The following is a 27,696-nucleotide window of genomic DNA, read 5'->3' as shown; positions in this document are numbered from 1 at the left end:
GTCAGGAGATTCAGACCACCCTGGCCAACATGGTGAAACCCCACTCTGCTAAAACACAAAAAATTAGCTGGGCAAGGTGGCGTGTGCCTGTAGTCCCAGCTACTCGGGAGGCTGAGATAGTGGATTCACTTGAACCCAGGAGGCGGAGGTTGCAGTGAGCCAAGATCACACTATTGCACTCTAGCCTGGTAACAGAGTAGGACTCTGTTTCAAAAAATAAAAATAAAAAAAGAAGAAGGAATGAAAAACCTTCAGAATGGTCCCACCCACCCTCTGGTCCATTCCTAGAATGTTACTCTAGAAAAATCAGCCGGGTGCAGTGGCTCACGCCTGTAATCCCAGCACTGTGGGAGGCTGAGATGGATCATGAGGTCAGGCGCTTGAGACCAGCCTGGCTAACATAGTGAAACCCCGTCTCTACTAAAAATACAAAAAATTAGCTGGACGTGGTGGCACACACGTGTAATCCCAGCTACTCAGGAGGCTGAGGCAGAAGAATCACTTGAACCCGGGAGGCAGAGGTTGCAGTGAGCTGAGATCCTACCGCTGCACTCCAGCCCAGGAGACAGTGGGAGACTCTGTCTCAAAAAAAGGAAAGGAGAAGGGAGGGGAGGGGAGGGGAGGGGAGGGGAGGGGAGGGGAGGGGAGGGGAGGGAGAAAAGAAAAACCAAGGGCCAGGCACAGTGGCTGATGCCTGTAATCCCAGTACTTTGGGAGGCTGAGACAGGTGGATTACCTGAGGTCAGGAGTTCCAGACCAGCTTGGCCAACATGGCAAAATCCATCTCTACTAAAAATACAAAAATCAGCCAGGCATGGTGGTGGATGCCTGTAGTACCAGCTACACCGAGCGTGGTGACAGGTGACTGTAGTCCCAGCTACTCAGGAAGCTGAGACAGAAGAACTGCTTGAACCCAGGTGGCAGGGGTTGCAGTGACCCAAGATCGCGCCACTGCACTCTAGTCTGGGTGACACAGCGAGATTCTGTCTCAAGAGAAAAAAAAAGAAAAGAAAATACGGCTGGGCGCGGTGGCTCAATCCTGTAATCCCAGCACCTTGGGAGGCCGAGGCGGGCGAATCACAAGGTCAGGAGATCAAGACCATCCTGGCCAACACGGTGAAACCCCATCTCTATTAAAAATACAAAAATTAGCTGGGTGTGGTGGTGCGTGCCTGTAGTCCCAGCTACTTGGGAGGCTGAGGCAGGAGAAACACTTGAACCCGGTAGGTGGAGGTTGCAGTGAGCCAAGATCATGCCACTGCACTCCAGCCTGGCAACAGAGCGAGACTCCATTCCAAAAAGAAAAAGAAAATACTGACCCCAGCAAACAGTTAAATACATCTCAGCACACTCATACAGAAACATGCTATTCAGTCACTCAAAAGGATAACGGAGCCACATATTCATTAATATGCCTACAATAGAGTTTACTGAAAACAGCAAGTCATCAAACCATGTTTCTACAGTGACGTTTTGGAAAAATGAACATGTGAACACACACTGTCTTAGTCCATTTTGTGGTGCTATAACAGAATACTACAGACTGGGTAATTTACTATAACAGAATACTACAGACTGGGTAATTTATTTTTAAAAAACAGGAAGGAAGGAAGGAAGGAAGGAAGGAAGGAAGGAAGGAGGGAAGGAGGGAAGGAAAGACGGAGGGAGGGAGGGAGGGAGGGAGGGAGGAAAGGAAGGAAGGAAGAAAGGAAGGAAGGAAGGAGGGAAGGAGGGAAGGAGAGACGGAGGGAGGGAGGGAGGGAAGGAAGGAAGGAAGGAAGGAAGGAAGGAAGGAAGGAAGGAAGGAAGGAAGGAAGGAAGGAAGGAAGGAAGGAAGGAGAGAAGAAAGGAAGTTTTTTACAGTTCTGGAGGCTGGGAACGCCCAGGTCAAGAAGCTGGTGAGGGCTTTGTGTATTACCCCCAGGCAGAAGGCAAAGGGCAACAGAACAAGGCAGCAAAAGGGGTCAGATTCCCTCTTTTTTTTTTAGATGGAATTTCGCTCTTGTTGCCCAGGCTGGAGTGCAGTGGCACGATCTCGGCTCACCACAATCTCCGCCTCCCGGGTTCAAGTGATTCTCCTGCCTCAGCCTCCCGAGTAGCTGGGATTACAGGCATGTGCCACCACACCTGGCTAATTTTTGTATTTTTTGTAGAGACAGGGTTTCACCATGCTGGCCAGGCTGGTCTCAAATTCCTGACCTCAAGCGATCCGCCCACATAGGCCTCCCAAAGTTCTGGGCTTACAGGCGTGAGCCACCACGCCCAGCCCCAAATTTGCTTTATAACAAGCTCACTCCCAAGATAACAGCACTAATCCATTCGTGAGGGCAGAGCTCTGATGATCTAATCACCTCTCATTAGGCCTCACCTACCAACACTGTTGCACTGGGGATTAAGGTTCTAATACATGAACTTCAGAGGACACATTCAAACCATAGCAGGTACATGAAAATATCTGGTAAGATAGTCTACATTCAAAATTATTAGGCTGGGCCTGGTCGCTCACGCCTGTAATCCCAGCACTTTTGGGAGGCCAAGGCGGGCAGATTATGAAGTCAGGAGTTCAAGACCAGCCTGGCCAACACGGTGAAACCCCATCTCTACTAAAAATACAAAAATTAGCCAGGCGTGGTGGCACATACCTATAACCCAGCTACTTAGGAGGCTGAGGCAGGAGAATCGCTTGAAACCGGGAAGCGGAGGTTGCAGTGGGCCGAGATCGCACCATTGCACTCCAGTCTGGTGACAGGGTGAAACTCTGCCTCAAAAGAAAAAAAAAATTATTATTCCTGGGTGGTAAGATTTTAGGGTCTTTCTTTTTACCTTATCATATTGAGCAAAAAGGTTAGTAAAGATGTTATTAATGACACCAGATACTATCTTGGTACTCAGCCCCATCGTTGCCCTTCAGTGCCCTTCTTTACAAAGCAGGGGGCTAGAAGCCCTGATCTGTGGGGTCTTAACAGAGGGAGGCATTTGTGCTCATGAGAAGGAGGGAGGAACCCATGCTGCTCTGGGCGGTGGCAGTGGGACAGAAGTGAGAATAGGCTCTCAGGGTCCTGTCATGCTGGTGAGGTGCACAGGACTCATGGAGGAGTTGCCTGGGATCAGAGGAGGGTGGGTTCTCACTAGGCTCCCGTAGTGGGTGGGAGGCAGCAGGGAACAGATGGCCCCTTTTATGCCTCCAGCTCCAATTCCCTGTATTAAATCTCTTTCTGCTTGAAATACCTAGAGTGGCTTCTGTTTTCCTGACTGGACACTGACTGGTTCATCTGATTAATAAAATTATTTATTTATTTATTTGTTTAGAGATGGAGTCTCACTCTGTCCCCCAGGCTGGAGTGCTGTGGCGCGATCTTGGTTCACTGCAACCTCCGCCTCCTGGGTTCAAGCCATTCTTCTGCCTCAGCCTCCTGAGCAGCTGGGACTACAGGCATGCACTAACACATGCAGCTAATTTTTGTATTTTTAGTAGAGACAGGATTTCACCATATTGGCCAGTCTAGTCTCAAACTCCTGACCTCGTGATCTGCCCGCCTCGGCCTCCCTAAGTGCTGGGATTACAGGTGTGAGCCACCACATCCAGCCAAAATTCCTTGTTTTTTTTTTTTTTTTTTTTTTTTTTGAGACGGAGTCTTGCTCTGTAGCCCGGGCTGGAGTGCAGTGGCCGGATCTCAGCTCACTGCAAGCTCCGCCTCCCGGGTTCGCGCCATTCTCCTGCCTCAGCCTCCTGAGTAGCTGGGACTACAGGCGCCCGCCACCTCGCCCGGCTAGTTTTTTGTATTTTTAGTAGAGACGGGGTTTCACCGTGTTAGCCAGGATGGTCTCGATCTCCTGACCTCGTGATCCGCCCATCTCGGCCTCCCAAAGTGCTGGGATTACAGGCTTGAGCCACCGTGCCCGGCCTAAAATTCCTTGTTTTAAAAGCAGGGAAGTGTAGAGAAAATCTCAGAGCATGAGATTTTTCTGTGTCAAGTATTAAACCCCACTTCTCTGGAAACACACTCACAGTCTGATGGGGTCCCAGTACCTCCCAAGAACACAGGTTTATGCAGCCAGCCAGCAGTGTGGCTGACGGGTACCAGGAGTTCACAGGAGGACACATCACTCGGATGGGCTGCTGGGGAAGGCGGTGGGGTAGATACAGAGCTGAGCCTGGCAAGCACGTGGCAGGATGAACAACAAACATCCTCGAAGCAGAAGCAGTGAGGCCACAGCGGCCACACACTGAGGTCGATTCCACCACAGAGCATTTATCTCATGAGCAAGTAAGTCCCAGCAGTCCCAGGTAAGCCAGAAGAAGCTCTCAGGACATAACGCATGGCTGGGCCAGGTGTCTGAGAACAGGTGCTATCAGGGCTGTGGCTGAAGCTCTGGGAGGCAGGGAGACTAGGGTGGGGAGTGGGGAGCAGAACTGCAGTCAGGAGCCAGGCATGCAGGCTGAATAAATACAGAAATACCGCCTGGTCAGTGCAGCTGAGGACACTCATGGATAAGGCAGCCGCCCACTCCAGAGGCAGGAGAACCTCAGGGCTCCAACCATAGGCCCCAGTGGAAGTGGCACAGGCCCAGGGCTCAGGTGCAGTCCAGGGCGGCCATGGGAGAGGCATCATGGGAGAGGGACAGTCAGGGGTGACACTGAGGTGACCAACTTGGCCCAGTTTAGCCAGGAGTTTCCCATTTTATAACTGAAAGTCCCATGTCCCAAAACCCCTCAGTCCCAGGTAAACTGGGCCAGTTGGTGACTTTAGTCCCAGCCTACAGGTGGGAGGGAAAGGATTAAGGCGAGACCCTGAAGCCACTGGGAACCACCACTGGGCAGAATCCCCACTCTGTCCCCACGCAGACAGGCAGGTACTGGACCCTGGGCTGCAGCCTGCCCCTCAGTCCCCTCCTCACACTGCCAGGTGTCTCCCTCCCTGCCAGGACCTCTCCACTGAAAACAACCAACCACCATTCAGTGACACAGATAAGTCTTGTAAGTTGACAGTATCTTTCCAAAAATCAATACAAGAAACCCAAAATGACACTGAATATTCTGTTTGAATAATATCACCTGATTTTAAAATGTTCTTTTAGAAGTGTACAATTTCGGGTCTGGTGCGGTGGCTCACACCTATAATCCCAGCACTTTCGAAGGACAAGGCAGGCGGATCATGAGGTCAGGAGATCGAGACCATCCTGGCTAACACGGTGAAAACCCATTTCTACTAAAAAAAATACAAAAAAATTAGCCGGACGTGGTGGCGGGCGCCTGTAGTCCCAGCTACTCGAGAGGCTGAGGCAGGAGAATGGCGTGAACCCGGGAGGCAGAGCTTGCAGTGAGCCAAGATCGTACCACTGCACTCCAGCCTGGACGACAGAGCGAGACTCCGTCTCAAAAAAAAAAAAAAAAAAGTGTATAATTTCAGGCCGGGCGCAGTGGCTCATGCCTGTAATCCCAGCACTTTGGGAGGCCAAGGCAGGCGGATCACCTGAGGTCAGGAGTTCAAGACCAGCCTGGCCAATATGGTGAAACCCCATCTCTACTAAAAATACAAAAATCAGGCCAAGCGTGGTAGCTCAGACCTGTAATCTCAGCACTTTGGGAGGCCAAGGCAGGCAGATCACCTGGGGTCAGGAGTTCAAGAGCAGCCTGGCCAACATGGCGAAACCCCGTCTCTACTAAAAATAGAAAAATTAGCCGGGCATGGTGGCGCACACCTGTAATCCCAGCTACTCAGGAGGCTGAGGCAGGAAAATCGCTTGAACCTGGGAGGTGGAGGTTGTAGTGAGCCAAGATCGTGCCACTGCACTCCAGCCTGGGCAACAGAGTGAGACTCTGTCTCAACAACAACAAAAGAAAGCACTGTACAATTTCAGGGTGATGAAAACATTCTGCAGTAAACAGTGGTGATGGCTGCGCAACATGTGAATGTACTAACTGCCACTAAATCGCATGCCTCAGAAAGGCTAAGACAGTGAATTTCAGGTTCAGTGAACTGTACCACAATTCAGAACAAAAGGTAACCAAGGCTTCCCTCAGAAATCAGAATTCCTGGCAGTGTGAATCGGGGTAACCTGTCACCAGCTGCTGATGGCACCAAGGTCACCCTCCCTAGAAGAACATGTCAACCCAGCCAAGAGAGCCCGGGGAGGTCACACCCTCTGACAATGATGATGCAGCTGCTGTCTTGTAAGTAAACAGAAGGAAAGGACATGCTTTCACCTTATTTTATTGAGACGGGGCCTCACTCTGTTGCCCAGGCTGGCGTGCAATGGTGCAATCATGGCTCACTCAGCCTCAAACTTCCGGGCTCAAGGTGGCACTTGCCACCACACCAGTTTTTGGGTTGTTTTTTCTTTTTAAATTAATTACTTTTTATAGAGACAGGGTCTCACCATGTTGCCCAGGCTGGTCTTGAACTCCTGGCCTCAAACAAGCCTCCTGCCTCAGACTCCCAAAGTGCTGGGATTAGAAGCATGAGCCACCACACCCAGCCAGATGCTTTTCAAAGCTCATTTTCTGCCACCTTGACACCTCCCGGGTAATTTCCTCGACCAGCTCATGTTATGCTGCTCCTCCGGCCCAACGGACCACAAAGTCCATTCCCTCCACTTCTCACCCAGGCACACAACTCTCTCAGGACACAGGCAACACCCTGTGTTGGGCCAGGCAGGAAACTGTGGGGTGGGGATTGGCAGGAAGGCAGACAGCCGAGGGCTGTCCCCTCACACTCCCTCCCCATTTCCCACTGCAGCTGACCCCCACTGACCCATGCCCAGAACCCCACCTAAACCCATGTCACGGTTGGCAAAGGCATGGGATGCCCTTTTTGTGTTTTAAAGCAAGGGAACCCTTATCACCTATAAGGGATGAGCTGGGCTCATCCACTTCCTGAGGCTGGTGACTCTGGAGGAAGAATCCAGAGGGTCTGGCTCTGGCCGGGGCAGGTTCTCGCCCCAATGGATCATTCCCCTGAGGTATAAAAACCACCTCCGCATCCCCCACTGCCTCAGTTTCCCCAGCTGCAGAGCACGGAGTTGCCAGGGGCAAGTATGGTCCGTGAAGAGGCTCGGCCCATTTTCCCACTGCTCCGCCTTTGCTCGGGCAAAAAACGCTGGGCTGATGAGCCGCAGGAAAACCAGGAGGGAACGGAGAATTCCTGCCGCAAACGCAATGGGTTTCCCAGGCCAAACCGGAGACTCAGACGGCCGCCCAACACCAAAGCCACCGGTTTCCTGCCTACGGGGTCATCCCGGCTTGGTTTCCCCCCAAAACAGACTCCATCTGGTACTTGTCATCTTCTACAGCGCACAAGGCGGGGTGTCTGGAGGGCAGAACCACAGTGGCTGGTGTGCACCGTCCTGGCGCCCCAGGCCAGCTCTTCTCTTGGTACCTCTGTCCACAGTGAGGTGCCCCTGAGCTTCCTGTCCTGCACACACAGACGCACCCCTGACCTCTGACAGCCACGTGCAGGATGGACAGGAAGTCTCACAGAACAATAAACCTTCATATTTTCCATTCTCTCCTCTTTGAAGAATTGGGAAAACTTGCGATGACATGTTAGAATTTTCCATGCTTAGAAGCAAGGGCTGCATTGAAGAGGCAACTCCCATGGCTATGGCACTTGGCATCGAGATCCAGAGGGAAAGGGAGAGCGTGCTGTCATCTGAAAGCACCCACCACCCCCCGTGTCCCCATATTCTGTTTACTACACACCTCCCACGGTGTCCCTTTCCCTTTTTTTTTTTTTTTTTTTTTTAATTGAGACAGAGTTTCACTCTTGTTGCCCAGGCCAGAGTGTAATGGCAGGACCTCGGCTCACTGCAACTTCCGCCTCCCGGGTTCAAGCATTTCTCCTGCCTCAGCTTCCCAAGTAGGTGGGATTACAGGCATGTGCCACCACACCCGGCTAATTTTTTTGTATTTTTAGTAGAGATGGGGTTTCTCCATGTTGGTCAGGCTGGTCTCGAACTCATGACCTCAGGTGATGTGATCCGCCCATCTCGGCCTCCCAGAGTGCTGGGATTGCAGGCGTGAGCCACCGCACCTGGCCTCAGCATCCCCTTTCTAAAGGACATCTCGAAGCACAGCCCGGCCCCTTAGCCCAGACGCTGCTATCACGGCAAACCTTACTGAGAAGTCAGAGCCCGTGGAGGCACTATCAGAAGCGGCGCTCAGCCCGTGCCACACTCGGTCTCGTTAGAGGAGAACAAAGGGAGTGGATTCCCACAGACCACATCGCACTGTGACAAGGGAAACCGACGGTGTGCTCGGGGCATTCGGGCGGACAGACTTCAGATTCCACCGAGAAGGGAGACCCGGCTATCTGATTTAACACAAAGAAACCAGTCACGCCGGGCGCGGTGGCTCACGCTTGTAATCCCAGCACTTTGGGAGGCCGAGGCGGGCAGAACACGAGGTCAGGAGATCGAGACCATCCTGGTTAACACGGTGAAACCCCGTTTCTACTAAAAATACAAAAAAAATAGCCAGGCGTGGTGGTGGGCGCCTGTAGTCCCAGCTACTCGGGAGGCTGAGGCAGGAGAATGGCATGAACTCGGGAGGCGGAGCTTGCAGTGAGCTGAGATTGCGCCACTGCACTCCAGCCTGGGCGACAGAGCGAGACTCCATCTCAAAAAAAAAAAAACTAGTCACACACACGAACATGAAGGCAGGCGTGGCCGTGGGTTCACTATCCTGCCCTAATACCCAGTACCTGTGGATGTGACCTAACTTGGAAATAAAGGCTGCAGATTAAGATATAAATTAAGATGGGGCCAGGCACGGTGGCTCACGCCTGTAATCCCAGCGTAGCTGCAGTCTCTGCCTCCATCTTCACGTTGTGGCCTCCTCATTGTGTGTCTGTCTCTGTGTCTTCTCTCTTATAAAGACTCCAGTTGTGGCAGGCGCGGTGGCTCACACCAGCAATTTAGCACTTTGGGAGGCCGAGGTGGGTGGATCACTTGAGGTCAGGAGATCGAGACCAGCCTGGCCAACCTGGTGAAACCCTATCTCTACTAAAAATCCAAAAATTAGCTGGACGTGGTGGCGCATGCCTGTAATCCCAGCTACTCGGGAGGCTGAGGCAGGAGAATCGCTTAAACCCGGGAGGCAAAGGTTGCAATGAGTCAAGATCACACCACTGCACTCCAGCCTGGGTGACAGAGTGAGACTCCATATCAAAAAATTAAAAAAAAAAAAAAAAAAAAAAAAAAAAAAAAAAACAAAAAAACACCAACATAAAGACAAGAAAATACTGACACATGCTGCGCTGCGCACGACTCGGAAAGCATGACGTTGGCGGGGAGAAGACAGACACAAAAGCCCACGGGTTGGGGCTACCAGCGGGTATGAGTTTTCCTTTGGGGGGAATGAGAATGTTTTGGAACTGGACCGGGTGGGGGTGTTGCACTCCACAGTGATGTTCTAAATGCCACAAAATGGCTACATTAAAATGGTTAACTTCACTTTCTGTGAATTTCACCTCCCTGGAAACAAACAAGGACAGAGATCTAGCCAAATTGCTTCAATGTATCCAAATGCTGATACAAATACACTTGAACCAGCATGTGTACTGGTGGCTTTGGACCCAAGGCTTGGTCATGAAGAGAGGGGGCTGAGGGCCAGCACTGGGCCGCGCAGAGCACAGGGCTAGGATTTGGGAGCCCCTGGGTTGGCCCAGGGAGCAGTGATCTCAGTCGCCCACTACAGCTCACCTCTTGTCCGAGTTGGTGGAAACAGGTGGAGGCTGGGCATCAGGCCTGAATGTCCAGCTGGTCTCCCTTCCCGGGAGGGGCTGGGAGATGCCTGAGACACCCACATACCCAGGGACCCCGTCCCATGCCCCTGAGCTGCAAGGTCCCAGAACCTGCAGAAAAACCAGGAAACACTGGACCCTGCACAGGTGCCTCCAGAAACCCGGAGCCTTCCTTGCACTCAGGGCTCCTAAAACAGGGAACATGTTCGTTCGTGTGGCTGTCAATATGCAGTCAAATAACCAGAGATTTGATCCACACACCAGGTGCAAGATTTATATTTCAGTACCTACCCCATTGCTTTTTTTTTTTTTTTTTTTTTTGAGACAGAGTTTCGCTCTTGTCACTCAGGCTGGAGTGCAATGGCGCAATCTCAGCTCGCTGCAACTCCGCCTCCTGGGGTCAAGCAATTCTCCTGCCTTACCCACCCGAGTAGGTGGGATTATAGGTGCCCGCTACCACCCAGCTAATTTTTGTATTTTTTTTAGTAGAGATGGGGTTTCACCAGGTTGGCCAGGCTGGTCTCCAACTCCTGACCTCAGGTGATCCGCCTGCCTCGGCTTCCCAAAGTGCTGAGATTCCAGGCATGGGTCACTGCGCCCGGCCCCCTATTGCCATTTATGATGTCAAGACACAGGCTGAGAGTGCAGGAAAAGGCACAGGAGGAAGAAGAGCCCCAAGCCCAGCAGGAGGCTCTGGATGGCCTCAACCCTCAGGACAGGACCAAAGGAACCCGCTCAGTGCTCAAGCTCTCAGGGAAATCACACCCCGAACTACAGACACAGGCACCTGCTCCCACGCCTCCCACACCTGAGTGTCTGCAACAGTTTGCATTAGTTCTTCTAGCAATTTTCTTGTAATAAAATGTACATAACACAGAACTTAACACGGTAACCACTTTTTTTTTTTTTTTTTGAGACAGAGTCTTGCTCTTGTCACCCAGGCTAGAGTAAAATGGCATGATCTCAGCTCACTGCAACCTCCACCTCCCCAGTTCAAGCAATTCTCCTACCTCAGCCTCCCGAGTAGCCGGGATTACAGGCACCCATCATCAGGCCTGGCTAATTTTTTGTATTTTTAGTAGAGACAGGGTTTCACCAGGTTGGCCAGGCTGATCTCGAGCCACGGTACCTGGCCCACTGTAACCATTTTTAAACGCACCCACAGTTTAGGGGCATGAAGTACACTCACACTGTTATACAACCATCGCCACCCTCCATCTACAGAACCTGTCATCTTCCCAAAGTGAAACTCTGTCCCCATTAAATACCAACTCCTGTCCCCTCCCTACCCCCGGCACCCACCATTCTACTTCCTGTCTCTATGAATTTGACTCCTCTAGGGACCTCAGTGGAATCATACAAAATTTGTGCTTTCGAATCTTGCTCATTTCACTTAGCATAATGTCCTAATGTCCTCAAGGTTCACCCACATTGAAGCAAGTGTCAGAACTTCTGTCCTTTTCCAGGCTGAGTAGTATTTCACCGTGCAAATGAACCACATATGTTGCTTATCCATTCATCTGTCCACGGACACCCGGGGTGCTTCCACCTTTTGGTTACTGTGAGTAACACTGCTGTGAACGTGGGAGTACAAATACCTCTTTAAAGATCTTATTTTCAGCCAGGCCGGGTGTGGTGGCTCACGCCTGTAATCCCAACACTTTGGGAGGCTTAAGGCAGGCGGGTCACCTGAGGTCAGAAATTTAAGACCATCCTGGCCAACATGGAGAAACCCCATCTCTACTAAAAATATAAAAATTAGCCAGGTGTGGCGGCACACGCCTGTAATCCCAGCTACTTGGGAGGCTGAGGCAGGAGAATCGCTTAAACCCGGGAGGTGGAGGCTGCAGTGAGCCGAGATCGCACCATTGCACTCGCTCCAGTCTGGGCAAGAGAGTGAGACTCCATCTCAAAAACAAAAACAAAAATAAGGATCTTGTTTTCAATTAGGTTATACCCGGAAGTGGGGTCGCTGGAGTATATGATAGTTCTATTTTTCATATTTTGCAGAACCTCCATAGTGTGTTCCCTAGCAGCTGCACCATTTTATACCCCACCAAAAGAGCAAAAGGGTTCCGGTTTCTCTGCATCCTTCAACACGTGTTTTCTGAGGTTTTTTTGACCACAGTCATCCTAATTGGTATGTAGTAGTATCTCCCTGCAGGTTTGGGGTTTTTGTGTGTGTGTGTCAGTCAACTCACTGGCAAATGGTTATTTCCCTGCAAGAGCGTGTATGTGTGAGACAGGGTCTGACTCTGTTGCCCAGGCTGGAGTGCAGTGATGCAGTCTCAGCTCACTGCAACCTCCACCTCCCAGGCTGAGGCAAACCTCCCGCCTCAGCCTCTTGAGTAGCTGAGACTACAGGCCCATGCTACCACGCCCAGCTAATTTTTTTATATTTTGTATATTTTTTTGGTAGAAATTGCCAATTCCTGGGCTCAAGCAATCCTCCTGCCTCAGATTCCGAAAGTGCCGGGATTATAAGCTGGAGTCCCCATGCCTGCGGTTTCGACTTGAATTTCCCTGTTGACTAATGATGCTGAGCATCTTTTTTTGTGCTTATTAGCCATTTGTATCTTTGGAAGAAATGTCTACTCAAGTTCTTTGTTTATTTTTTAATTCCGTTGTTTTCTTGTTGCTAAATTGTAGGAGTTCTTTACATGGTCCAGATATTAATGCCTTATCATATATATAATTTGCAAATATTTTATAAGTTTTTAAATGGGATAATATCTCAGCACTTCTGACACACATGGAAAAGAAAAAGGAGGTTTCCCAAATCACAGTCAGATCTCCAGGCTGGATCTCTGCTTTTCCAATCCCTAACCTACAGAAGGGTGAGAGGCAGCAGGGAACGGCCCCAGGCAATGGCCATTCTACCTTCTGAGGTCCAGAGGGGCCAGGCTGACCTAGTGTCAGGTAATCTGCACAGGGCAGTGAGTGGGGCACAGCCCAGGCCTCACCTCTGGTGAAATCTCAGGCCGTCTCCAATGCCAGGAGAACACTCACTCAGTGGGCCTGCATTGCATGCCTGGCATCACAACACATCACAGAACAGCCGCTGGGGCCTTGGCCGACGGTGGAACTGCAGGGCAGCTGAACAACTTCATTCTGATAATGAAAACCGGCCTGCAGCAATCAACTCACTGACAAATGGTTATTGCCCTGCAAGAGCACTCTTATCTCCGAATGCTAACAGGGCATGTGATTTTATTTGAATTAGTTGCTGTTAGTTTACTTTAACCAAGTGTCATTTAGATTAGATATGAAAAAAAAAATCCTAAAAAATATTTAAAAGACGATACAAAACTGAGAATAAAAACAGACTGTTAAGAAAGAAAAATCTTAGCCTGGTGCAGTGGCTCATGCCTGTAATCCCAGCACTTTGGAAGGCCAAGGCAGGCGGATCAGCTGAGGTCAGGAGTTCGAGACCAGCCTGGCTAACGTGGTGAAACCCCGTCTCTACTAAAAATACAAAAATTAGCTGGGTGTGGTAGCGGGTGCCTGTAGTCCAGATACTCAAGGGGCTGAGGCATAAGAATCGCTTGAACTTGTGAGGCAGAGGTTGCAGTGAGTCGAGATTGCACCACTGCCCTCCAGCCTGGGTGCCTGAGCGAGACTCTGTCTCAAATAAATAAATTAATTAAATTAAAAGAAAGAAAAAGCTTGATGGGTGGATGGATAGTTGGAGGGATGGAGGGAGGGAGGGATGGAGGGAAGGAGGGAGAGAGGGATAGAGGGAGGGAGAGAGGGAGGGAGGGAGGGAGAGAGAGAGGGAGGGAAAAAGAGAGGGCAGGAGAAAGGCAGCTCCCTGGCCAGTAGAATCCCGCTTCTCTGAGCTGGAAGGCCCCTCAACAGGCTTGCGTCAGCCCCTGCTCCAAGCAGCCTCCTTATCTGGTATCTCCTTCCCCAGGCTCCCCAAATAGAGCCTCCAGCTCTGACCAGTGACATGCCTGTCTCCCTGCACCTGGTGACCACCAGTCCTGCACTCCACAGCTTCTTGTGACAGCTCTACCACAAGAGACCCCACAGGGACCCAGAGAAGGCTCCCAGGAGCCCCTTCTTCAGCCTTAGCCCCTCCCACAATCCTGTAGCAGGCTGCTACCGTCGCCCACCCCCTCAATCAGGCACCACGTGCAGGCAACTCTCAGCCATCCTGTTTCAGGCAATGCAGTCACTTGCACTGAGCTTCCGTCCTCAGAAATCCCCAGCTTTGTGTCCCAGGGCCTTGCCACTGGCAGACAGAGGGGACCGAAGGTGGCTGCCAGTACCACGATTAGAGCACTCAGACCCCAGAGTCTGCGCCTGGCTCTTCCTGCTGCTACAAGCTCTCTAGCCTCAGTTTCTCTGCGCTTACCATGGGGATCCTGTAAGATTTCACTGAGATGATGCAGGCACAGCCCAAACAGGCACTGGGGTGCTGGGAAGCACACAGACACAGGCGGGCCAGCAACAGCACTCTTGCCCCACGCCCACTTCTCAATCACCCCTGCTCTGGGCCAGCTGCCTTGGCTACCTGATTCCCCTCTTACAGGCCAGCCCCTTGTGCCTGGGACACGCTCAAGCCCCCAGACAAGGCCCGCAGCTCTGAGGGACACACCCTGTGCCCTGCACATTTCCCATGACAACTAGAAGGGGCGAAGTTGGTGTGTCGGGCGGCTGGAAGGAAAGGTGTTACCTCACACGATGACCTTGAAAGTGGCCCCCACCCCCGTTGTGTGTGTGTGTGTGTGGTGTGTGTGTGTGTGGTGTGTGTGTGTGTGTGTTTTGTTTGTTTAAGAGCCCCTGGCCTTTATCCAGGACAAGAGAACAGGCGCTAGAGGGATGACACCACTAAAAGGCTGGTGTGGGGCTTTTCCCAGCTATGGAATGTTCACGCCCAAAAAGGGGACCTGATTGCTAAGATATCCACAAGTCCTTACCTGAAGCAAAAGCCTAAGAATTCAGCCACTGGTGTTTTCCTGAAAAACGCCCATCCCTTCACCCTGGGCTAAGTCCCTCAGCACGTGTGGGAGGAACCGAAAACGGCTCCTGGGGGCTGTCCGTGCTTCTGCGTGGCTCCCTTTGTACCCCAAGTAAAGTCACCGGGCCCTCCACCTGGCAGGCAGCCCCCTCCCGTCACCCCTCCGAGGGTCCCCTCTGGCTCATTCCAGAAATAATCCACACCTCCTACCAGGCCCCAGGCTCACAGGCCACAGGAGAGGGAAGCCCAGGGGCCTCCACGAGGAGCAGCCACTAATGCAAGACTGGCCTCTGGACCCTCAGAGCTTGAACTTCCGCCTGCATTTCCTCCCAAAACAAGCAAGAGGAAGCCTGGGTCACTGAATTAAAGAGGGTCGTTTATGACCAGCCGCGGTGGCTCATGCCTATAATTCCAACACTTTGGGAGGCCAAAGTGGGCGGATCACCTGAGGTCGGGAGTTCAAGACCAGCCTGACCAACATGGAGAAACCCCATCTCTACCAAAAACACAAAATTAGCTGGGCGTGTTGGCGCATGCCTGTCATCTCAGCTACTCGGGAGGCTGAGGCAGGAGAATCACTTGAACTCGGGGGACAGAGGTTGCAGTCAGCTGAGATCGCGCCACTGCACTCCAGCCTGGGCAACAAGAGTGAAACTCCGTCTCAAAAAAAAAAAAGGGGGGAGTCGTTTACTACAGTCCCTCCCAGCATTCAGGAATTTCATTCTAGGGAATCTGGGGCATTTATATGAACCTGTGCGTTCAGGTTACAGGAAAAGAAGAAAAAAACTTAGAAAACGATTTCCCCCAAGGCTGTGAACTGAAGAAATCACGCCAAACTCAGGATTATTTTCTACATGCTGCACCCACACGATAAAATCTACTTCTGTTTGTATCCAAGTGCTGGCAGGGATGAGCCCTGTGGCACCAGGCCACAGCCACACCCCAGCTAAAGTGGCCACTGCCAGGGGTCCCAGCCCCCATCTACCCACCTGTCCCGTTCCTAAACAGGTTCTGCTGTCGGGTTTCAAAACGTGCAGGCACAGACACCAGCCCAAACCCAAGGGGACTGTCAGCAGTGACACTGGGGCCGGCATGGAGTTCTCGCATGCCCAGCAACATGGGCCCGTTCCAGGCACGGCCAGCACCGCCCCTCCTGCCGGCTCCTGCCCAGGGCTCCAGGAACTCGCCCGGAGTTTCACCTGCCTGCTGCTTCACCTGGACTTTTACAAATGGTCTCTCAACACCCCAGTCCGTACATGGGGCCAGGCATAGAACTCTTGTCCCCAGGCAGCTGGTGCTGAGGGGGGTGCCCTGCCCTGGTGAGTCCATGTCCCCTGGGGCTGTGGCCCCTTGCTTTCTCCCAGGCCCCCTTTTCCCATCTCCCTCTAGCTGCTCCATCCCCTCCAGGTCTGATGACTCAGAGACTGAGGCAGAAGTTACTATCCTGGCAAACCCATCTACGAAGCTTGGCCACAGCAGCCCTTTGGGAGACACTGAGGAAGACCTGACACTGCCCACTCCCAACGCCCCTGCGAGGAGCCGGTGCCCACGCTAGGTGGCAGGACAGATAGGTGCTGTAACCTGCCAACTGTGCGTGGCCTTTAGCTCGGCCTTGTGCAGGCCCCGTCCCCATGACACCCCGCCTTCCCTCTGAGGCTGGATCCTGTTCCCACCCCACTCATGCCAGCGACCTTGTCATCTGCTCCTCAGAGGCACCCCCAAACCACTCCACTCAGATCTCACAGAGGCCACCAAGGACCTGCCCTTGGCTAACCCATCACATCTCTGTCCCCAGGCTCTCCAACCGCCAGATGGCATCCATCACGGATGACCCCCTCGGAGACCCTCACCCTCCCTCAGCCTCCAGGGCCTTCACCCGTGGGACCTCCCCTGCACGTGGTTATTCCTGCTCCAGCTCCCAAGCAGACCATTCCCCACCCAGTAGGCTACTCAGGCCATAGCTCCTCAAGGCTGGGCCTGGGTCCCCTCCTAACTGCCAGCGCCCTCACTTGTGTGTCCATAACCTGAGCTGGTCTCCCCAGTCCAGACCGGCACACACAATCAACTTCAGGACGGTCTCAAAGACGCCCAGCCACACGGGGCCAAAAATGGCCTTATGTCTTCTCCCCAGAGTCGATTCCCAGTAAGGACTCTGGCTCGGGGAACACGCCTCTCTCAGTTTCACTCTCATCTTCCCAGAGCCAGTTTTTTCTGGAAGGCACAGACACGGAACATGCCTCAGGAGCTGCTCGGTCCAGGTTCAAATCCCACTGTTGCCACCACAAGCTGGTGCCCTGGGAGCCCTGTCTTCGGTCTGCTCATCTCTGGGATGGAGGTGGCAACAGTACTTTGCACGCCATAGGGTGGCGGCGGGAGAACTGCAAATGATGGGGCCGGCAGAGCCTGGGAGGGTTCCCGGCACATGGAGCATGTCATTTGGAATATGTCTGACCATCTAAGCTGGCAAATCCCTCCTCAGCCACCCCCATGCTGGAGCAAGCATGATGTCCCCAGTTTCCCTCCCCTCCACTCTTACCGCCCAGCAGCTGGGACACGGGCCCCAGCTCTTGCCTAAATCCTCCCGAGGAGGCCCAGCAAACCCTCCACAGTCAGCCCTCTCCCAACCCAGGGGATCCCCCCGACTCCTGGTCTCCCTGCCTGGCACACACTGCACATGCCTAGGGGGGTACAGAAGGGTCCCAGCCCGTCCTTGCCTGCACCTGGCGTCACCACCCTGCCCCTGAGCTCAGGCCCCTTGCTCATCCGATGGTCCATCTCCACCCAGCTGCAGAAGTCATGATCACAATGGCTCTCCAAGATTTCGCACACAGCAGGTGTTCAATAAATGAATCAACACTCCTCATTTGTGAGGCAGTGTTTCTCAAGGTATGAGCAAGCCACTATCTCCAGACTTATCAGAGCTCTGAAACGGTTAACTCATTGCCAAAAGCACTGAACTCTCCTGGGAAGGTGTGACACTAGCAGAATCCTGCTTGGCCACTGAAGCAATTTAAGATGGTCCGATCCAGGCTGGGCACGGTGGCTCACACCTGTAATCCCAGCATTTTGGGAGGCTGAGGCGGGCGGATCGCCTGAGGTTAGGAGTTGGAGACCAGCCTGGCCAGCACAGTGAAACCCCATCTCTACAAAAATACAAAAATTAGCCAAGCATGATGGCGGGTGCCTGTAATTCCAGCTACTTGGGAAGCCGAGGCAGCTGAGGCAGGAGAATCACTTGAACCTGGGAGGCGGAGGTTGCAGTGAGCCAAATCATGCCATTGCACTCCAGCCTGGGAGACAGAGCAAAACTCTGTCTCAAGAAATAAAAGGTCTGATCCTTCTCTACCCTGTGAGTTCCAGAAAAGCACGATGCCGTGCATCCAGACAATGCCTGAACAGCAGCCCGCCCCTACTTCCTTCTTTGCAATCGTCTGTTTAAAAGTCACTGCGATATCCTGTATTTAACCAGGCAAACACTTAGGGAAGCTTTATCAAGCCTAGACAACTTTATACCATCCAGTCCCCACCAAAGTCAATGGCAAGAAGGTTACTCAATCCTGTTATTTCACCGAGTTTCAGGATTTTCTGACATGCCTGAATGACTCATCCGCCAATCATTCTCACCCACAAACGCCACTTTCCCACATCCATGGCTCTGCAACACACATAGCAGGAGAGGCGGGGACGTCGTCTTTCTCCCAAGCGCCTCATTCCGCAACAAGAGGCCTACAGCCCTGTACCCACGGACACACACTCAAAGTGAATTAAAAATAACGCAGCCCGGCAACAGATGACTGGATAAAAGAAATGTGGCACATATACACCGTGGTGTACTATTCCACTATAAAAAAGAATGAGATCCTGGGCTGGGCACGGTGGCTCATGCCTGTAATCCCAGCACTTTGGGAGGCTGAGGCAGGCGGATCACGAGGTCAGGAGATCGAGACCATTCTGGCTAACACAGTGAAACCCCATCTCTACTAAAAATACAAAAAATTAGCTGGGCATGGTGGCAGGCGCCTGTAGTCCCAGCTATTCGGGAGGCTGAAGCAGGAGAATGGCATGAACCCAGGAGGTGGAGCTTGCAGTGAACCGAGATCGTGCCACTGCCCTGCAGCCTGGGCGACAGAGCAAGACACCGTTTCAAAAAAAAAAAAAAAAAAAAGAATGAGATCCTGTCATTTGCAACAACATGGATGGAACTGGAGGTCATTATGTGAAGTGAAATAAGCCAGGCACAGAAAAACAAATATCCCAAATTCACACTTGCTTGTGAGATCTAAAAATCAAAGCAATTGAACTTATGGGGACAGAGGATAGAAGAATGGCTACCAGAGGCTGGGAAGGGGGTAGCAGGAGGAAGGTAATGGCTACCAGAGGCTGGGAAGGGTGTAGTGGGAGGAAAGTGGATGGTCAACAGGCACAAAAAAATAGTTTAAAAAAATGAATAAGGCCAGGTACAGTGGCTCACGCCTGTAATCCCAGCACTTTGGGAGGCCAAGGCAGGCAGATCACTTGAGGTCAAGTTGGAGTTGGAGTTGGAGTTGGAGTTGGAGACCAGGCTGGCCAACATGGTGAAACGTTGTCTCCACTAAACATACAAAAAAGAGCTGGGTGGGGTGGTGTGCACCTGTAATCCCACCTACTCAGAAGGCTGAGGTAGGAGAATCACTTGAACCCAGGAGGTAGAGGTTGCAGTGAGCCAAGATCATGCCACTGCGCTCCTGGCTGGGAGACAGAGTAAGACTCCGTCTCAAAAAAAAAAAAAAAAAAAGAATAAGACCTAGTATTTAGCCCAACAGCAAGACTACAGTCAATAATAATTTAATTGTACATTCAAAAATAACTAAAACAGTATAATTGGACTGTTTATAACACAAAGGATAAATGCTTGAGGGGGTGGAGACCCCATTCTCCATGATGTGATCATTATACATTGCATACCGGTGCCAAAATATCTCATGTACTTCATAAATATATACACCTGGCCAGGCACAGTGGCTCATGCCTATAATTTCAGCACTGTGGGAGGCCAAGGCAGATGGATCACTTGAGCTCAAGAGTTGGAGACCAGACTGAATAACATAGTGAGCCCTTGTCTCTACTACAAATTAAAAAAAAAATCAGCCAGGTGTGGTGGTGGAATGAGCTGAGATCAAGGCTGACATGAGTCGTGATCATGCCCCACTGCACTCCAGCTGGGGCAACAGGGCAAGACCCTGTCTCATACACACACAGCCATATATACACACACACACACACACACGTTTGTATATATAACTTACACATAATTCATTATAATGTACATATTACAATTCATTATATATAAATTGTTTTTTTAATTAAAAATAAAAATAAAATGAAGAATGTCAATATTTCTGAAAGACCACTGTCCAGAAAGAACACAGAGCATATTCAAGGTTGAGTTGTCCATTGGCTCATCAGCCACATTGCTCTGAAAAATGCAAACACAGCTTTTATACAAGCTCATAATAAAAAGTCCCTATCCCAGAATTTAAAATCTCATTCAAAAACCATCGCAAAAAATGAACATCTTGTATCGCTGGCTGTCATTCAAAACTGGCAGCTATTTGAATTTCACTATATTCTGACTTCAAAAAGTTTTCAAAAAATGTTTTGTTCTTGGTGGGCTATATAAAACCATTGACGATTATCTAGTCACAGTCACAGTGATTGTGTTCAACCCCACGCCAGACTAAATGAACTGCCTCCACCACACGTGCCTTTCCAGGCCCTGCCCTCCGTGCGCCCATCCCTCCTGGGCTCCTCTGCTGAAAGCTGGCAGCCCTTCCTGGAATGGCTCCCACTAAACCCAGTTGATGGCTGGCCTGTTCCATACAGCATTTCCAGGCCAGTCATACTGCATCAAAGGCTTTAGGGCATGGCTGTAAATCCTAAGGAACCAACAACACTCAATTGAAAACAGTGGATGAGTTTGAAACCACCGCTTCCCTGTATTGTTCCTTAATAAAACCTCCAGTTAATTTAAGGGCTGATCTTTCTGTTTGGTCTGTTTTCTACCCAGTGCTTTGCCGTCTGGAACCATAGATCTTCTAGTCAATAGTGATTTGCTTATTTGGAGCATTAAATCCTAGTCAAACAGTCTGAGATTTCCACATGTCCTTTTATGTGTTTATTTATTTGGAGACAATCTCACTCCGTCACCCAGGATAGAGTACAGCAGTGGGATCTCGGCTCACTGCAATCTCCGCCTCCCAGATTCAAGTGATTTTCCTGCCTCAGCCTCCCGAGCAGCTGGAACTACAGGTGCTCGCCACCACACCTGGTTAATTTTTGTATTTTTGGTAGAGACAGAGTTTCACCATGTTGGCCAGGCTGGTCTCGAACGCCTGACCTCAGGGGATCCACCCACCTCGGCCTCCCACGGGATTACAGGCGTGAGCCACGGCACCCGGTCGTATGCCTACATTAAAGCAGAGTACCCATTTGACCCTGGAATAATTCAGTTCAGCAACTAATTCGTCAAAAACGTTCTCCGAAGGAAGAGAGGGGAATGTGAAGGGCAGGCTGTTTTCTGCAGATCATGGTTTAACGCCCAGTGCCCCTGCCCACTGGCGGTGCAGCCCTGAGAAGGTCTCTCAACACCCCTGGGCCTCAGTGTCTGCATCTGTAAAATGAGCAGCAGCATGACACCACTCGGCTCCCAGTTACCAGGGAAACACATGACAGTGCAAATAAAAGACTAAAGAAAACTGCTTGCTGGAACCCAGTCAAAGGTAACCACTGTCATCTGGGTGTGTGTTGGGGCAGTTGGGTGGGTGGGGGAGGTGTGGTGTGGATGCATGAGGACCCAGTGCCTGATTTACACGAGAGTACGAGCGTGTCTGCAAAAGAGCAGAGCCAGTAACTGGATGGTTGAGACAGTGACTACACAGCATGGAGCCCCCAACCCATCTTCAACTGTGGTCCAAGCTGTGCGCCCCAGGTGAGACAGCCCTCAGGAACCAACCTCCCTGGAAGGGAATCCATCCTAAACCCTGCTGTCTGGCTAACAGTGGGGGGACCCACATTACTGATACCACAGACACACAAAACATCCCTGCCCCCAGCATGGATCCGTTCCCACTACCTCGTCCCTTGTTAAATCTAAACCCTATTATCGGGCCAAGTCATTTTTAAACAGGCCAAATTTCCCACCCCGCTTTATCTATCAGATAAAGTGGTACAGAAGAAGAACTTCCTAAGAATATCCATAGCCCCGGTTAATTCGTCCTTAAGGGCCTATTCCACATTCTCCACACATTTTTACAGTCTCACAAAACCTAAAATATCCACCAACAAATAGACTGTACTGCCAAAACTGTGCCAAAAGTTTGTATCATATCAAAACTGAATCTGTAAGTTTCACATCTTATAAGCAAACAACTGTAACTGGAAGCTGTTAGCTATCCAACCCTTCCTATATTACAGAATTACAGCCAACCTCAGAAACGAAACAAATCAGAAAGTTAACTTTTTAATTCTTCCAGGGCTTCTGTGGCAATGTTGTATCCTAATAACTCACTGTTTAAACAATTCCTCTGAAACACTGACTCAAACAGCCCGCCAATCTGAGGTCTTCTTGGCAGTAGTTTGGGTTTATAAATAAGGTCATCTGCCTGCAATAGCATCCTTGGATGTCAGGCAAACCTCAAAGAGCCACTAGGGGACCTTTATTGTTCCCCCAACCCCCGCGAAGTTCTTCTGTCTCTTCTGTGTCTCCCAATTCCAACACCTCCCCAGCCCTGCGGGCCAGCCCTGGCACACAGGGTCAGAGGCGTGGAGGGCCGGCCAAACTTCTGACAGCTGAGCCCAGGCTTCCCCTCCCTTCAGTTCACCTCCAGCCCCAGTGCAGGCGAGCAAGGTTCCCACACTGGCTCCACCACTAACTGGGCAGGCCTCTTCAACAGCACCCAAATTACAAGCCCGCGTCCAGGGGCAGAAGCCAAGATCAAATGAGGCTATGCTTTTCAAAGAGCTTGCACAAAGCCCTACACACGTAAGGCCGACTGTTATTATCTGCAGGAGACAGAAAAACCAGACCAAGGGAACACCGGCTGCATTATAGGGTGACTCAGGGACCCATCTGACAATTTCCAACGGTCCCACCCTGGAATTAATTGGCACATGGAAGGGGCAGTGACCTCTGATCTTCCCAGAGACCCCTGTGGCTGGCTGAGGAAAGAGCACCCCCAAGCAAACCCTGGGACCCAGATCACCTGGAGGGCACATTTTAATAGCTGTACTCAGGAGTCACTAGCCTGCTGGGAAAGGCGCTGAGCCGTGGTCTTGAACTTGGAGAACCACAGGCCTGCTCCCAGGAAAATGCTGACGGAAGCGGCGCGGTGCTTTCTACCCCTCGCTGGGCCTAGGTGGGGTGCTCACCCCCAGCATCCAACCAGCGGCAACAAATCCTTGCAGAGCTGCCCGGGCCCGGCCCAAATGCGCCCCGGCATGCCAGGCGGGGCCCTTGGCGGGTTCCTGAGGCTCTCCAGGAGGCCCATCCGGAGCTGCTCCTCCCACCCCGACGGCCACTCACCAGATACAGACACCTCCATGAGCGCCTCCAGCGGCCGGTTGTTGTCCAGGTCGCGGCTGAGCTGCAGCTCACCCGTGGCGGGGTCCAACAGCAACAGGCGCAGCTCATTGCCCTGCAGGAAGGTGTAGTTGAGGCTGTCCGACACGTCGGGGTCATGGGCCGGGATGCGGCCGATCACCCCGGTGGGGAAGTTGTTGGACTTGTTGGTGACATAGTTGTTGAAGAGGATCTGGAAGTCGGGCAGCACGGGCGGGTTGTCATTCTGGTCCACGAGAAGGATGTGGACCGTGGCTCGGCTCACCAGCGGAGCCGATGTGGCCTGCACCACCAGCACATACTCCCGCCGGACCTCAAAGTCCAGCTCCACCATGGCACGCAGGTCCCCGTTGAGCAGGTCCAGCTGGAAGAAATGCCGCATATCCCCTTCCACAATCTGATACATGATCTGGGCATTGGGGCCTTCATCAGGGTCGTTGGCACGAATCTTTGCCACCACCGACCCCACTGGGTTGTTCTCCTCAACAAACAGCTCCAGCTCATCCTTCTCAAACATGGGGGCATTGTCATTAATGTCCAAGATGGTCACCTGGATTTCCACCGAGGCGCTAAGGGGAGTGGGACTGCCCCGATCCACAGCCAGAGCCCAAAGGTTGTACACGGCCACATTCTCCCGGTCCAGCCGGCGCTGGGTGCGGATCACACCAGACGTGGGCTCGATGTAGAAGTCCCCATCGCCGTCGTCCCCACCCTGGAAGGTGTACAGCAGACGTCCATTGGGACCTGAGTCCCGGTCCGTGGCGGAGACCTGGAGGATGCTGGTTGAGGGTGGAGCATCCTCAAAGATGGAACCCTGGTAGAAATCCCACAGGAACTGGGGCGCATTGTCATTGGCATCGAGGATGAGGATCTCTAGGGTGGTGGTGTCTGATTTCTGCGGGATGCCGTTGTCCTGGGCCATGATGGTCAGTGTGTAGGCGACCTGGTTTTCATAGTCCAACTCCATCATGGTGTACATGGTGCCACTGTCGGGGTCGATGCGGAACTGCGGCACGGGGTCCTGAATCACGTAGGTGATGCGGGCATTCTCTCCTGTGTCCTCATCGTTGGCACTGAGGGTAGCAATGGAGGTGCCCACAGGCCTGTCCTCACTGACACTCACTGTGTAATGGGAGCTCTGAAAGACGGGCCGGTGGGTGTTGGCGTCGGTGACATTGATTAGGACATGCGCAGTGTGTGACCGTGTGCCGTCAGAGGCCGTCACCGCCAGCACGTACTGCTGCTCCTGTTTGTAGTCCAGAGGTAGCGCCAGGGTGATGAGGCCGCCCCCTCTCTGGCTGCTGAGTGCAAAGCGGTTCCGGGTGTTGCCCCCCGTGAGCTGGTAGGTAATCACACTGTTAGCATCACGGTCGCGGGCCTGCAGGGTCAGCACGCTGCTCCCTACAGCCGCATCCTCATTCAGACGAAGCTCGTAGGTGGGCTGCGTGAACACCGGGTCATTGTCGTTCACATCCAGCACCGTGATGGACACGCTGGTGGAGGAGCTCATGGGGGGCGAGCCGTGGTCCACCGCCTCCACCCCGAAGCTGTAGTGCTCCACCTCCTCGCGGTCCAGCTCGGCACACACCGTGATCCAACCGGAGCTGTTGTGGATCTGAAAGGGGAAGTCAGGGGTGGGGGCAGGGTTCTTAGGCCCAGCACTGCCACCCCCCAGAAAGGCGGAGGCTGTGTCCACCAGGCGATAGTGCAGCCGGGCGTTCTCCCCTGAGTCCGCGTCCACCGCCTGAATGTGCACCACCGGGTAGCCCAGGGGCACATTCTCCAGCACCGTGGCCTGGAACGGGCTGCTCACAAAGATAGGCTCGTTGTCGTTGACATCCAGCACCTGCACAGACACCACCCCGGAAGAATTGATGAGCGGCGGCCGGCCCCCATCCTGGGCCTTGATGCTCAGCGAGTACTTCTGGACATCCTCGAAATCCAGGGGGTTGATCACATCCAGGATCCCGCTCAGTGAGTGCAGGTAGAACTGGCCGGCCACGTTCCCGCTGAGGATGCTATAGTGAATGGCCGCGTTCTGGCCCTGGTCCCGGTCCGTGGCCTGCACTCGCAGCACAGCGGTGTTGAGCCCCACGTCCTCTGGCACCTGGACCACATAGTTCTGCTCACTGAACTGGGGGTAGTTGTCGTTCTCGTCCTCCACCTCGATGTACACGGTGGCCGTGGCGCTGAGCGGGCCCGGGTTGCGCCCCTGGTCGTTGGCCTCCACCAGCAGCTGGTACTCGGCCGCCTCCTCCCGGTCCAGCACCGCCCTCGTGCTCACCACGCCGGAGCTCTCGTTGAGCTGGAAGACGTCCCACGCGCCCCCCAGCACACGGTAGCGCAAGTTGGCGTTGACAGGCGAGTCGCGGTCGCTGGCGCGGATGGTCAGCACCTCGTAGCCCACCTCCAGGTTCTCCCGTACGCGCTCGCGGTACTCCGACTGCTCGAAGACCGGGCTGTGATCGTTGGTGTCTTTGACCAAGACGGTGATATAGGTGGTGGCCGAGCGCGGCGGCGTGCTGTAGTCGACGGCCTTCACCCTGAGGACGTGCGTCTCCTTGGTCTCGCGGTCCAGCACGCTGTCCGTGCTCACAGCACCCGTGGCGGAGTCGATGCGGAAGTAGCCCCGGGAGCGCTCGTCGAACAGCCCCTCCATGTAATAGCTCACTCGCTCCTCCTCGCCCTCGATGGTGTAGTGCGCGTGCAGCTGGAGGATGAGGGTGCCCGCCGGCTCGTTCTCAAACAAAGCCACCTGGTAGTTGGGCATCGGGAACTTCAGGCTCCCTCTGCCACTCGTGCCCCGCCGGGCCCGTCGCGCCGGCCCCACCCGGGCTTGGGGCAAGTTCGGCGGCAGCGGCGGTGATGGGGATGGCGACGCGGAGGGCGTCCCCGCGGTGGCTGCCTCCACCTCTAATCTCACGGGTACGGAGCCAGCCGCGCGCCAAAGGGCGCAGAGCAGACGCAAGCGGACTGAACTGCCCGGCGGCAGGCAGATAGGGCGGCCGGGACAGCGGGGCCCGGGGCGCGGCGGGCAGCTGCAGGCGGGTAAGGTGGTCGGAGCTGCGAGCGTGGAAAGCCGCGCGGCCGCGCCGCCGCCGGGAACCGGGAAGCAGAAAGCCCCGCAGAGCCGGGCACGGGCTCCGCAGCCGGGATGGTGCGCGCGCGCCCGCAGGCGGCGGCTCAGCGCCGTCGGGGCACCGCGGGCCGCCAAGCGGACTTGCAGCGGCAGCGGGCGCCCAGCCAGGCGCACGCAGCCCCGGGGCCCGGCGCCCGAGACGCGCCGCCGTCCTGCCAGCCGCCCATCGCGGCCCACGTCCAGCAGCTCCCGCGGCGCCCAGGACGTGCGCGCGGCTCCCACCGCGTAGGTACAGCCTGGCCCGAGGGCGAAGGCGCGGGCCCCGCCGGGTACGTGCGGCTCCCAGGCGGCCGCTCGCAGCCCCAGCGCCGGCAGGGCGGCGGCGGCGGCCAGAAGCAGCAGCATGGGCAGCACGGGCGGCGGCGGCGCCATGGCCCGGAGCCCGAGCCCGAGCCGGGCGCCCAAACACAATCCATGCACCCGGCGCGCCTCCGCATCCACCCGGCGCGGCCGGGGAGCGGCTTGCGGGAGCCTGGCGCCCGGCCCTCGGGGCGGTCCGCGTCCCGCCTCCCCGGGGGCCCTGGCGGGGACTGTGGGGACCGCGCGCCTGGCCTCCCCCGCAGCTTCCACTTCGAGAGCACTTTGCGAAAGTTTGCGAAGTTGGTTTCAAGATGGCTCCTCCGCGCGTCCCGGGAGGGCGCCGCGCATCAACCTGCGGCGGCGGCGGCTCCAGGCAGCTCCAGGTGGCTCCGGCGCGGGCTCGGCCGGACGGGCGTGGGAAGCGGGGCGGGCCCGGCGTGGGGCGGGGGCTGAGTTCCCGGAGCGGGCTGGGCAGCTCCGCGCCGCGTAGACCCCGGCGGCCGGCTGCTGCCTGGGCGGTGCGCTTGGCCCGCACCCCCTCCACCCGCGCTCTCCCCGCCCCCGGCCCGGCCCCGCCCCGCCCCCGGCCCAGCCGCGTATTGTTCGGCCCGCGGGGGAGCCGGCTCGGAGGTGCGCGCCGAGAGGATCGCTATGGAGACGCGAGGGCGCGGCCAGGGCGGGGGCTGGGGGCCTAGTCCCCGGAGGCCTCCCCACCCAACCTCCCGGGGGGCGGGGCCGAGGGAACAGGGCCGGGAAAGGTGGGGCTGGGGCTCCCGGTGGCCGCTACCCGTGGGGCGGTGGCTCCGCACCTCAGGCCCGGGGCCGAGGCTCAGAGCATGGCTCCCCACCCCGGCAGAAAGATCCACTGAGGCCGCCGCGAGGAGTGCCGCGCGGGTAGGACCCGGGGGCGGAGGACTGGGGCCGAGGGGCCAGGGAGCCCCCCTATTAAGGACTG

The 27,696-nt window shown here is 54.1% G+C and overlaps 1 protein-coding gene across 7 annotated transcripts in view; it reads right to left on the bottom strand.

Annotated features, from left to right (window-relative positions):
• Positions 1 to 26,900, bottom strand: part of CELSR1 (cadherin EGF LAG seven-pass G-type receptor 1) — a 190,065-nt gene extending 163,165 nt beyond the window's left edge. For all 7 annotated transcript variants that reach the window (XM_045363426.3, XM_045363428.3, XM_045363427.3 and 4 more), the window contains exon 1: positions 23,267 to 26,900. In XM_045363426.3, coding sequence (XP_045219361.2) covers positions 23,267 to 26,813 — 3,547 coding nt within the window. In that variant the 5' untranslated portion in view covers positions 26,814 to 26,900. The remainder of the gene's footprint in view (positions 1 to 23,266) is intronic.
• Positions 26,901 to 27,696: the final 796 nt, after the last annotated feature.

This window comes from Macaca fascicularis, chromosome 10 (genome assembly GCF_037993035.2).
Source record: "Macaca fascicularis isolate 582-1 chromosome 10, T2T-MFA8v1.1".
Taxonomy (NCBI): Eukaryota; Metazoa; Chordata; class Mammalia; order Primates; family Cercopithecidae; genus Macaca; species Macaca fascicularis.
The sequence above is the reverse complement of the archived record's forward strand: the minus strand, read 5'-3'. Positions and strand labels throughout refer to the sequence as shown.